Source organism: Acomys russatus, chromosome 9 (assembly GCF_903995435.1).
Source record: "Acomys russatus chromosome 9, mAcoRus1.1, whole genome shotgun sequence".
Classification (NCBI taxonomy): domain Eukaryota; kingdom Metazoa; phylum Chordata; class Mammalia; order Rodentia; family Muridae; genus Acomys; species Acomys russatus.
The window spans coordinates 25101992-25115444 of record NC_067145.1 but is presented as its reverse complement, the minus strand read 5'-3'; the positions used below and the strand labels follow the sequence as shown (position 1 = coordinate 25115444).

Here is a 13453-nt window from a genome sequence, read left to right as displayed (position 1 = left end):
CTGTGGAGAATATTCTGACCATTGGCTAGATCTGGGAAGGGGTTTAAAGTTTACCACCTGTATTGTCCTTGGCTGGTGCCTTAGTTTGAGCAGGACCCCTGGGCCCAAATCTGCCTATCATATTGTTCTACTTCTAGATTTCTAGGACCCTCTGTATCCTTTTATTTTGCTATTCTCCCATGTGTCTCTCATTTAGAGTCCCAATAGGATGCCTTCCCCTCTGTCCCAGTTTCCTGGTAAGTGAAGGCTTTCGTGGGACATGCCCCTTGGGCTAGTATGCAGATATAAGTGAGTATATACCATTTAAGTCTTTCTGCTTCTGGGTTAACTCACTCATTATGATCATTTCTAGCTCAATCCATTTATCCACAAATTTCTGGAATTCCTTGTTTTTAATAGCTGAGTAGTATTCCATAGTGTATATGTACCATAGTTTCTTTATCCACTCTTCTACTGAGGGACACTTAGGCTGTTTCCATGTTCTGGCTATTATGAATAAGGCTGCTATGAACATGGTTGAGCAAATTTTCTTGTTGTGTGCTGGAGCATCTTCTGGGTATATTCCAAGGAGTGGAATAGCTGGGTCTTGAGGAAGCCCTATTCCCATTTTTCTGAGATAGCACCAGATAGATTTCCAAAGTGGCTGTACTAGTTTGCATTTCCACCAGCAATGAAGGAGTGTTCCTCTCTCCCCACATCCTCGCCAGCATGTGGTGTCGCTTGAGTTTTTGATCTTAGCCATTCTGATGGGTGTAAGATGGAATCTCAGAGTTGTTTTGATTTGCATTTCCCTGATGACTAAGGAGGTTGAGCATTTCTTAAGTGTTTCTCAGCCATTTGATACTCCTCTGTTGAGAATTCTCTGTTTAGTTCCAAGCCCCATTTCTCAATGGGTTTATTCGGTTTGGTGGTGTTTAATTTCTTGAGTTCTTTATATATTTTGGATATTAGACCTTTGTCAGATGTAGGGTTGGTGAAGATTTTTTCCCAGTCTGTAGGCTGTCGCTTTGTTCTCTTGTCAGTGTCTCCTGCCTTACAGAAGCTTCTCAGCCTCATGAGGTCCCATTTATTAATGGTTGACATTAAGGCCTGGGCCGTTGGTGTTCTGTTCAGGAAGTTGTCTCCTGTGCCAATATGTTCCAGGCTCTTTCCCACTTTTTCCTCTAAGTGGCTTAGTGTCTCTGGTTTATGTTGAGGTCTTTAATCCACTTGGATTTGAGTTTTGTGCAAGGTGACAAATATGGGTCCAGTTTCATTTTTTTAAATATAGACCTCCAGTTAGACCAACACCATTTGTTGAAGATGCTATCCTTTTTCTATTGAATGGATTTGGCTTCTTTGTCAAAAATCAAGTGACCATATGTGTGTGGATTCATATCTGGGTCTTCGATTTGATTCCACTGATCAACCAGCCTGTTGCTGTGCCAGTACCAAGCTGTTTTAATTACTATTGCTTTATAGTACAGTTTGAGATCAGGTATGGAGATTCCTCTGGAACACCTTTTATTGTACAAGATTGTTTTAGCTATTCTGGGTTTTTTGTTTTTCCATATGAAGTTCAGAATTGAACTTTCAATGTCTTTAAAAAATTGTGTAGGTATTTTGATAGGGATTGCATTGAATCTGTAGATTGCTTCTGGTAGGATGGCCATTTTTACTATGTTAATTCTCCCGATCCATGAGCAAGGAAGATCATGCCATCTTCTCAGGTCATCTTCTATCAGAAAGAGGATTCTTTAAGGTCATGAACCTACTTGAGGTCACCAAAACTTTCAGAGAGAGGTGACAGACAGGACAAGATGGTCACATGTGTGTTTCTTTTGCTGCTGTTCTTGGTTCAAAATCATTGTTTCTTTCTCCTCAATGCATAAAGTTCTGTATAGCATTTCTCTACATAAATAATATCACTTTGATACAATATTTAGAGTCAACTAGTCGACAAGAGTAATGTGTACTTTCTCCTAAACAGAATCTAACATTTTGCTAAATTCTCCTTTCATTTACAAAACTTTACTGCATTCATCAAGCCCATAGATGAGTGTTTTTAACTCTGTCCCTGAATGACTATCTCCATCTCCTACTTGGCCTGACAGGAACAGCTTAATGGACAATATGGAGCTTCAAGTGCTCCATGCTGAGATGAACCACTGGATAACTGGCTTCGGAGAAAGAAGAGCTCCCCAGGAGCTGGAAAGCCAATCGATGGCCCACTATGTTATATATTAATTTGCCAAAAGAAATAAAATACGCAAGCATACAATATTCAGTGCTTAGCATCCAGGCAGTATACTGATTAGCTATTGATTTTTTTCTCTGTGTTATAGAGGAGTGATGAGGCTTTTATTGGAAGACTCAGTGCTGGTCCTGTTTGGAATAACTATTTAAGGAAAGGAAAAGTGTATATGCAGAGAGCTCTCTGACCTTTTGATCCAATAGCTTAGTTTAAATATACAAAGCACACTGAATCTGCAAATACCAAAATTAAACAGAAACTAACTACAAATACCAAATTTGCAAGTTTACTTCATTCTTTATAATATTTGGCTAGATGATGAGTGAGTGCACTTAAGGGACACAGGCCTGAAGTCTGATTTTATTCTGAATCAATAAATGGCTGAAAACCTGCAAATACTTTGGTTTTGGGTGGAGGATCTAGTGTGCACTAAGACATGGCAGGGGAAGGCATCTGGCTCCTGGATCACTCAGGGTTTATTCAGCACATCAGGCCTGGTTCTTCAGCTGTTCAGGAATAGAGTTTTGCCCATCTCTGCACTCATATCTTTGCTTCTCCAAATTTGCCAGATGGTACAGTAAGCTGTACCTTGGCTGCTGTAGTTGGTCTGTCTTCCTGGACCAGAATCCATCAGATTCCAGATGCCACCCACTACTGGTGACTGTCATCTTCTGTAATGTCAGATTTCAGCCTGTAAACTGTCCAGGAGTCACACAGAAAGCCCACGAGGAACTCTGCCATCTCTTCGATTTCAATGCCACCATCATGACAGTGATCTATGGTGAGCTGTGGCATTTCCTGGAAGCCTTCTGGGGATTCTTCAGTTTCCAGGCATCAAGCAGCCTTTGGCCTGTGTCCTCCCACTTACTGGGAGGGGCACAAGAAGGCCTCTCTGACCTAGGATCCCACCACTCCTGCTGGTCAAAAGAGGCTCCTTGAAGGCCCCAAACCCATTACTGGCTGCCAGCTCCCACTCCTGGGCATCATCTGCAGAGGCTGCACCTTTAGCTTGGGCTCTCTGTCTTCTACACAGCTGTGTAGCTATCTTCCTTTAGGCCTTTTCCAAACGGTTTCCTTACCAACTATTCCCAGAGTTAAGCCCGCATTTAAAAAAAAAATCACAGCCTAAACATGGAAAAGCTGCATACAGAAGAATGCAAGTGAACTCTTATCTCAGCCAATATATAAAACTAAGCTCAAAATATATTACATAGTTAATAGTGAAACTGCATAACATTTAAAGAAAACATATAGGGAAAAGTTACACATATGGTCTGGACATTAGTATTTGTTTGTTTGTTTGTTTGTTTTACAGATCTGACCCCAAAAACTCAGCGAGAAAAGTCAAAACGTACGTGCATGATTGTGTCAAACTAAAACAGTTCTGCTGAGGATGTAAATGATTCACAGCACAACAAAGTCACCTGTGGGTTGAGATGAAAGGTCTCATAGCCTAAACCTGGCAAAGGGTTAGTACAAAGCACATACAGAATCGAATCCAATAACAAGAAGACAGCTCATTTTAAAAATGAGCAAAGGATATGAGTAGGCATAGTCTCAAGAGGAGGTGTAGAGATGTCCAGGAGATATAATATATATGTATGTTATATAAAATATATGTGCCATTGAGAAAATACTCAATATTACTAATTATTGTGTAAGTACAAATTAAACTACAATGAGACACCATCTCATGCTTTATAAACAACGACAGGGATGGAGAAGAAGGAACCTTCTTTGTGTTTCTATGGTGAGATTTTTTAAATTAGTACAGACATCATGGCAAATGTTAGGAAACTTACATTTAGAAAGTGAAAATAGAATTACCGTATGACCCAACAATTCAACTCCCGGGTACATGTCCACACGCTGTGTTCATCAACTGATGAGTACATAAAGAAAGTAGGGTATACAATAGATTGTTCCTCAGACTTGAACTAGCAAGAGACGATGGCATTTGTGACATCATGGATAGAACTAGGGGCCGTCCATGGAAAGGGAAATATAGATGTAGGATATAAACAATTAATCCTTAGATGCAAGAGCTGAATGTTGGTTACTGAAGGCTGAAGGCTGGGAGAGACAGGATGATATTAGTCAAAGGGACAATTTTAAAAAATGTTACTTATTTATTTTATGTATGTGAGTGCTTTATTTGCATGTACACCTGCAGGCCAGAAGGGGGCATCAGATCACATTATAGATGGCTGTGAGCCACCATGTGGTCGCTGGGAAATGACCTCAGGACCTCTGGAAGAGCAGCCAGTGCTCTTAATTGCTGAGCCATTTCTAAAAAATTGAACATTTTTATTCTTAATTACAGAATAACATTCAAATGTTGTATTACAAATGAATACCAGTGCCAGCATGGTAGTTCAGGCCTATATTCCTAGCACTAGGGAGGTTGAGGCAGGATGTTTACAACTCCTAGGCCAGCCTCAGCTATTCAACATACCCAAGGACAGCATGCGCTCCATAGGGAGATCCTGACAACATTAGTGAGCTTCTATGTTACCTGGAACTTGACTTGACTATTGTACACTGTGTGTATATTAATGCCACTTTGCATTCCAATTATACAATTATAATTCATTAATTGATTAATGTGCAATAAAACAAACCACAACTGTTCTAAAAATTAAGGACATATGACACAAAAGCTCATACATATTAATGATTCTACATGTACGGAACATCTAGACCAGGGGAGTCTACTGGGTGCAAAGTGGCTTGGTGGCCACCATAGCTGGAGGGTGAGTGTCTGCTTCATAGGTACAGGTTCCTTTTGGGATGAGGAAGAACTTTTGAAACCAAAAGGTGGCAACTGTCTGACATTGGAAAAACACCCAATACCATGGCATTGCACATTTGAACATGGAGAATTTAAACACAACTGGAAAAAAAAAATGCAAGCTCACCAATATCAGCTTCCTTTGCCACTTTCCCCTAAAGAACACTTCTAGGCAGCATGTGATTGATGCATTTGTTTTGGTTATTATATATGGACTCTTCCTGAGTGTCCCAAGGCTTCCTGTCTGCTTCACTCATTGGCATCAATCTTTAGAGCAGACCAGGAACTAATAGGGAATGAAGAATCATTTGTAGAAGAGGCGCATGCACATATTACCTCCTTAATGCCTCCTTAACCAAAGACCTTTCATAGTTCTTAGGGGAGATTATTCCATCTTAGGTAGAATGAAAATAAATAATATAGTAAGAGATAACTAAACATATAAGTGAATAAAGATACAGAGTGGGAGAAAAGGAGCAGACACTCCACCGGACATCCTAATTTCATCATGGAGGAAGCAAACAAACAGCCCAGCTGAGCTTCAGAATATTAGGGCCACAGGATTAAACCTGAAGCACAGGGGCCACTTTCCACTGGCAAAGCTTAGAAGCCTCATTTTCCTTTTTCAGTTCTAAAGGGCCAGCCAGTGCACTCATCAAAGCAGGAGAGCTGGAAAACATCAAGCTCCTAATAGACACACTGTTCCCATAAATTCACATACACATAGCTGTGCAGAAAAAAAAAACTAGGACCTCGAGTGAGAACACATACCGATGAGTTCCTTGTTTCTGACATCCAGGGCCATGTTCCGGAGTGCCGTGGCCACTGCACACACTACACGGTCGTTGTCTATTCGGAGAAGTTCCACAAGAATGGGCAGGCCTTTCTCTTTCCGGACAGCGGCTCGGATATACACAGACCACTGCCAAAAGAGGGAAGGCGAAGGAGGTTAGGAAGAGAGGCGAGAAACCCCGTCGTCAAGCCAGTAGAACTGAGGGTTGTCAGGCGGCTGTTTGCAGGAGCCAAAACGGTTGAACTGCCGTGACCTGGCTGCAGAACAGGCTGAATACGTTAGACATGCATCGGAAGGTGTTTGCTTCCCCCCCTCTGAACGTAAGGTAAAGGTTCCAGGGCCACTCCATGGACCACATGTCCTTTGTCTTGAGACAGTGTTTTCAGCATTTGGGGCTGAAAGCCACTTAGGGAATGGCCACAGGTGAGGGTGTACAATGTGAAGGTTTGGAGTGGGCACAGGTGACCAGTGACATTAGAGAAGTAAGCTAGGACCCACCACAATGCAGAGAGTGGCATGGGTTGAGTATGGGTGGCCTTTGTCAAGAGCTCTGCGGTAGGCCATTAGAGACCAACTGCCATGCATGCAAAGGAAGAGGCCCTCTGTTGAATAATAGAGAAGAGATAAGTAGAAAAAAAGAGTATAGGAGTGGGAAGGGGAAAATATGACGTTGAGAAAGAAGAGTGACATGGTAACATTTCTTTAAAAAAGAACATTAAGATAAAAATGTATTATTTCCAGGGCTATCATTCAATGTCCTATTTTTTCAAAGACATAATCCGTTTTGGTTTGGGGTTGGTACCCTTACAGAACACAGCTGTTGCTTCCTGTTGAATGGAGAGGTACTGTTGGGCAGATGAAGCCCTCAGACTCAGAGTCACTTAAGAAAATGCAGGGAGCCTTTGCAAATGTGGGTGCATGCGTTCACATTGTTCCACAGTGTCTCAGAGAGACAGCTGTGAGAAAGACCGGCTGTAAGGGGTGGATTGGTTGCAATTCCATTTAGGATCTGGAAAAAATACATTCAGGAAAGAGGATTCAGATTCTCAGGGAACCAGTCCTTCCCCACCTCTCCCCCACCAGGCCCACTCCAGCCCCCCCATTCCCATTAGGGACAGGCACCCCAGAGCTGGCTCTCACCTGTGGCAGGCAGGGAGCCCCCTCTGGCAGTGAACGTAGGGCATACGCCATGCCTGCCACATCCTCAGCCCAGCCCTGCATGAAATATGAGATTAAAAAAAAAAAAAAAAAACAAACAACTTCATCCCATCCTACTTCAGAAGTCACATTCACATTGTTCTTATCACCATCATCCAACAATGCAAGCTCCTTTCCCCTTTGTGCCTGAGGAGTAGGCACACAGACAAACTCATCGGGGTGTCTTTTGGATGCAGAGAACTACTCAACAGCCCCACAGTTCAGAAGTGAAGGAAACAATGTCCAGGAGTCCAGTGACAGTGGAGAAACACAAAGGTCTGAAAGTCACCAAGCTCTGAAAGCATTTCCCTGGGAGGAAGTGCTTCTCCTGGCATCAAGTGTCCACTTGCGTGTGTGTTTGTTGTACACAAAGGAACATGAACTCCTCTAGACACTTGTCTTCTTCTGAGGGTCTGGCACCCAATCCAGAAAAGAACAGAAGCCTAAGCTTATGCAGCCATATGCTTGGCCTTATTGGTAAAAATAAGGAGTGTAGAGAACAGGATTCCAAGCTTTGGTCAACATGGAAGAATTAAAAGGTGCACATTGACAGTAAATAGTACTGGGATGCTATTGTCCTGCGGGACCATTGCTAACGGTTCCTGGCATCCTAAGCTCAGGCCTTTCTACTGCCAAGACCTCCAGCTCCTATGCTCCTGGGCTGTATAATTGAGGTATAGTCCAATTCCAGATCACAGGGAGGTCAGCACCATCACTTTATAACTAACAATATTTAAATACAAAATATTAAGTAACCTTGTGAGGAGAAATACCTCTGTCCCTGAATCTATTTGTCCTTAGGCTGAATGTATCATGCCTTTTTTCTTTGCTGCTGTCTCACTGCTGACCATTTCATCTTCTATGATCAGGCTTCAGACTGTGGTTTATCCTTGAACTCCATCCTTCCACACAGAGGTGCACTGCTATCTCTGAAATGTCTCCAAGCAGCACAGCTATGGTAGTTTTGGAAGGTCCAGGACTACACTCCCTTCCCCTAGGATGGATGAAAAGATGGTGTGGTGAGTGATGGATGAAGAGAGTCACTTTAACTCTGTTGGGAACATGAGAGGAAACAAAACAAAACTGAACCCAAAAAATGACCATGTAGGCTTCCCATATGTATGAGTTTGAGGCATGTATTTTGTGATATGAAAAGTGATAGCCTGGCAATGGATTTGAACCTCAGATGATCCACGAACAGAACCTTTTGTTCTTGGGACTCTTTTTTTTTTGCTTTCTGGTTGCGTGTGTGCGCGTGTGCGCACGTGTGTGTGTGTGTGTGTGTGTGTGCGCGTGTGCGCACGTGTCTGTGAGAGAGAGACAGAGAGACAGAGGGAGACAGAAAGAGACAGAGAGAGACAGAGAGAGACAGAGAGAGAGAAAGGAAAGGAGGGAGGGAGGGGGAAGGAATGGAGGGAGGGACAGAGAGACAGAGACAGAAAGACAGAGAAAGAGGCACAGAGAGAGAGACACAGAGAGAGAGAGAGAGAGAGACAGAGAGAGAAACAGAGAGAGGCAGAGACAGAGAGACAGAGACAGAAAGACAGCTTTCTCATATTGCCACAGTTTATGGCCTGCCATCTGCACCATAATCAAAAGGTGCTGCAAATTTGCATGTATTTTTCTTGACTCCAAGAGAGAAGGTTGTAATGATCTTAAGACATCAGCCTAGCAGGTCCCAAGAGTGGACTGGGAATCCACATGTCACCGAGTGAGAAGTTTAAAGCTCAGAAAGCATGAGTAGACAAAGATGCTTTGGAGCTGTGGATGCTTCACAGCTCCAAACAGCTCCACAGCTCCAAGTTGTACAGGAGCATGAGGTTTACACAGCATTCTAGAAGAGGACTAAGCTGCTTCTCTTTAAGCCCAGTGGTAGCTTAAAAGGAGTATGGGTTGCCAAACAGTTTAATTGGAAAGTACAGCATAGGTGCCACCGATGTAACAATAGACATTAGAGAAAGGTGATCCTGGTTCGGGTTAACAACTTTACTGAATGCCCATGTTTTATCAACAGACTGAGTGGAGTAACCACTGAGCAGGGCAGCACAAAGGGGGAGGGGCAAACCAGGTGTGACAAGAATTCCATTGAGAAGATGAAGATGAAGATAAGATGCTCAGTACTGTCAAAGGTCAAAAAGAAAGAGGCAAAAGAAGAGAAGCAAGAACAGGGAGCAGGAGGGGAAGGGGAAAAAAGAACATGAGGATCAGGCCCCAGGACAGAACAGGACTCCAGATGCAAATTGTCCTTCATATGGTGATTTCTCCCAGATGGCTCAAGAGAGCAAGACCCCTCAAAGCATCCTAGAGAGCATCTAACAAAACATGTACCAGGAGACATCTGAACATCTTTGTATGTTTGAACTCATTTAGTCCGGAACTCTGTGAAGCAGGTACCATGGTTAGCCCTTTTTACAGGCGAGACAAGGGAGGTGTGGCACAATGCAGACTGGGAATATTCAGTGTGGTCTTGAATCCATGAAGCACTATTTCTGAGTCATTGTGCTTGACCTCTATTCTCCTTTGTCCTTCAGAAGGACAGTATCAGTTTTGAACATCTTCATTCCATAGCTCATTTAACTCCTTACAAATTAATTAACTGACGCTAGTTTTCATCTTATTATTTTTGGTTTCCAATAATCCACTTAACTTCTCTCTAAACTCCTGAGTTAAATATAGTTAAGTACTATAAATTGTCCCTCTGGGCACTCCAATCTATTCTTGTTTGTATCAGAAAAAGGCCACTTCTGTTTACATGGAATGAGACGATACTTCAGACAGTAAACACTGCTTCCTTCCTTCTTCTTCTCACCAGAGGTTTGGGCCATTGTTTGGCTCCATAAGATGCTATGAGAATGGGGCAGAGAAGAAAAAGCAAATGGTTGTTTTAAAAGCTAGCACGCAACTCCAGGTAAAAGCTTGAATATATTGAAAGTGGATTAGAAGAAGCAGAAAACAGTGTGTTACCTTTTCAGAGTCCATACAGAGTACCCCACAGAGTGGGGAGAGACCGTATGGGAAGACATAAGACAGGTAATAGTACTTTGAGAGCTGTCACCACAACCCTAGAATGTCCAGGGTCAAGCCCCCGATGTAGGTATGGTTGTTGTCTCCCTTCCCCTGTCCCCAGAACAACAGAGATGGAAGAATGGAGAGTCAACCAACTACTTCCCTTCTTAGACTATAGAAGTCTGCAAGAACTAACTAGCAAAGTTTTTTATATCCTCCCTGAGGAATCCATGGAGTATGCATGGCTTCTGTGACCCGTGTCACCAGGGAATCCCCGAAGCTTCTAGAGGCTGAAGTGTGAAGGAGAATTACAGAGGGATTACTTGTCCAGGAAGCAGGTGACACATAGTGCTGCTTACTCTGGAAGAGATATGGCTACATTCAAGGATGCTCAATAGGGAAGTGAGGCTCGGAGCGCACAGTAGAGTAGACGTGGTCCAGCCACCAACCATCACACCACTGTACGCCCCAGTCAGGAGGCACTATGGGATGAAGTTGGTTCCAGATAGAGAAACAGGGTCAATGCACAGTCTAATCCCTACCTAATCTTCAGAGATACCCCAAATTTTCAGAACCCCAAAGTCACCATTAACTGAGGAAGTCAGTAGAAGACAAGTGCCAACAGCAAAAGGGAGAGAGCTGTGTTCTGATGAATTTCCCTACAAGCGTCTGGCTATATGAGGAAAACTGAAGCTCGGGGATGAGCCTAAAGAGAACTACCCCGAAATGAAGTTATTCCTGTCTAATAAATTTCCTTACACTAAGGAATCGAAAGATCTAAAGCCGATATTATTTAGCCCATTAAATCCAGGTTCCCTGATTAGAACGTGGACTTCCTGGGGGCTTCGTTTAAAAATATCAGCAGCTAGAATAAAGCACAAACGATGGTTATTTTATCTCTAAAACTTGCCCCATGCTGAAGATGAGATAATTCTACTAAAGCTGACTCATGCAGGTAGAAGGTAATTTCTGTAGGTGACTCCTCCCATCTTGAAATCCCAGGACTGCACTAAATAACGGAAGATAATGGTTTCTAATAAGTAGAGAATAATAGTCTCTTTTGAAGCTGAACCGATAATAGTGCTAAAATTCCAAACAGATGACTTTTCTTCTCTTTACAATTTTTGTTGTTTTAGAAGTACAGTCAGCTATTAAAAGACAGTCTGTTAAATGATCATTTCCTCACTGAAGATATTAAAGTAGACATTTCTCTACCCATTGACATAGTAAAGAAACACCCCATTTAAAAACCTAATGCTTCTGAACAAAATTTTTTTCTTTAAAAAAAAAATTTATTAATTGATTCTTGTTACATCTCAATGGTTATCCCATCCCTTGTATCCTCCCATTCTTCCTTCCCTCCCATTTTCCCATTATTCCCCTCCCCTATGACTGTTCCTGAGGGGGATTACCTCCCCCTGTATATGCTCATAGGGTATCAAGTCTCTTCTTGGTAACCTGCTATCCTTCCTCTGAGTGCCACCAGGTCTCCCCCTCCAGGGGACATGGTCAAATATGAGGCACCAGAGTTTGTGTGAAAGTCACATCCCATTCTCCACTCAACTGTGGAGAATGTCCTGTCCATTGGCTAGATCTGGGTAGGGGTTTAAAGTTTACCGCCTGTACTGTCCTTGGTTGGTGCCTTAGTTTGAGCAGGACCCCTGTGCCCAAATCTGCCTATCATAATGTTCTACTTGTAGGTTTCTAGGACCCTCTGGATCCTTCTACTTTGCTATTCTCCCATGCTTCTCTCATCTAGAGTCCCAATAGGATGTCCTCCCCTCTGTCCCAGTTTCCTGGTAAGTGAAGGCTTTCATGGGACATGCTCCTTGGGCTAGTATGCAGATATAAGTGAGTATATAGCATTTGAGTCTTTCTGCTTCTGGGTTAACTCACTCATTATGATCATTTCTAGCTCAATCCATTTGTCCACAAATTTCGGGAATTCCTTGTTTTTAATAGCTGAGTAGTATTCCATAGTGTATATGTACCACAGTTTCTTTATCCAGTCTTCTACTGATGGGCACTTAGGCTGTTTCCATGTTCTGGCTATTATGACTAAGGCTGCTATGAACATGGTTGAGCAAATTTTCTTATTGTGTGCTGGAGCATCTTCTGGGTATATTCCAAGGAGTGGAATAGCTGGGTCTTGAGGAAGCCCTATTCCCATTTTTCTGAGATAGCACCAGATAGATTTCCAAAGTGGCTGTACTAGTTTGCATTCCCACCAGCAATGAAGGAGTGTTCCTCTCTCCCCACATCCTCGCCAGCATGTGGTGTCGCTTGAGTTTTTGATCTTAGCCATTCTGATGGGTGTAAGATGGAATCTCAGAGTTGTTTTGATTTGCATTTCCCTGATGACTAAGGAGGTTGAGCATTTCTTTAAGTGTTTCTCAGCCATTTGATACTCCTCTGTTGAGAATTCTCTGTTTAGTTCCAAGCCCCATTTCTCAATTGGGTTATTTGGTTTGGTGGTATTTAATTTCTTGAGTTCTTTATATATTTTGGATATTAGACCTTTATCAGATGTAAGGTTGGTGAAGATCTTTTCCCAGTCTGTAGGCTGTCTGAACAAAATTTAACAGCCCTCCCCCCATGCATGTGAGACCCTAGTTTATTTGCTTTTAAACATGGATTCTGGAGACTGAATTCAGGTCCTCAGACTTGCAAGTCAAGTGTTATATCAACTGACCTATCATCTCATAATTAAACTTCATGGAAGTATTCTTGAATCTTCCAGTGTTACAGGGCCTAATGATTTTTCTTTTTTAAATTTATTTTATTATTTTAATATTTTTATTATGTTTCTTTTTTAACATCTACATTTATATTATTACACATGGGTCAAATAAACTACACACAGCAGGAAGAACCATGAGACAATCAGGAATTAAATAAATGTTACGTTCATAGAGATTTGACTATTTGTGTTTGGCAAACTTGAAGTATACTCTTTCCTATCTTGTTGGGTCTAAATTTCTGAATGGAGATTAATATTTATCATATCTCATCTCTACTAACTTAAAACATCTATCTTGATTTAAAAACATTTTAATCCCAAACTTACTAAGCTTAATTGAAAGACTAAACTATCTGGTCTTCAAACCCATCAGAGACTTGAGAAGGGATAAAACTTAAATACTTGAGTGAACCCAGAGTGCAGGTTAGCAGCTTCCAAAATGAAAAAAAAAAAAATGACTGAGGCAGTTTAATGCTTGAATAGTGACCCAAAACTCTCTATAACGTTGGAGCATCATCTTCAGTCTTCTGGCCCAATATATCTGACAGCCATATTTGCAACACAGGAACTATTGAGGACTTGCTTACCCTGTCTTGACAGAGTTTGGTTGTCAACTGTGCCTGCATCTAAACTTGCCCATTTTTAGGCAGAATTCTGTCTGTGGCAGAAATGAGGACATTTTGCCCAGTGGTT

General features: G+C 42.1%; 1 protein-coding gene across 4 annotated transcripts in view; it reads right to left on the bottom strand.

The window, feature by feature from the left end:
- Ctnnd2 (catenin delta 2) overlaps window positions 1-13453 on the bottom strand; it is an 843915-nt gene that overhangs the window by 98068 nt on the left and 732394 nt on the right. For 3 of the 4 annotated variants that reach the window (XM_051151017.1, XM_051151018.1, XM_051151021.1), the window contains 2 exons: window positions 6958-7032; window positions 5796-5946 (listed from right to left, as the gene is read on the bottom strand). In XM_051151017.1, the coding sequence (XP_051006974.1) occupies window positions 5796-5946; window positions 6958-7032 (226 nt within the window). The remainder of the gene's footprint in view (window positions 1-5795; window positions 5947-6957; window positions 7033-13453) is intronic. The other variant, XM_051151020.1, reaches the window with a different exon arrangement.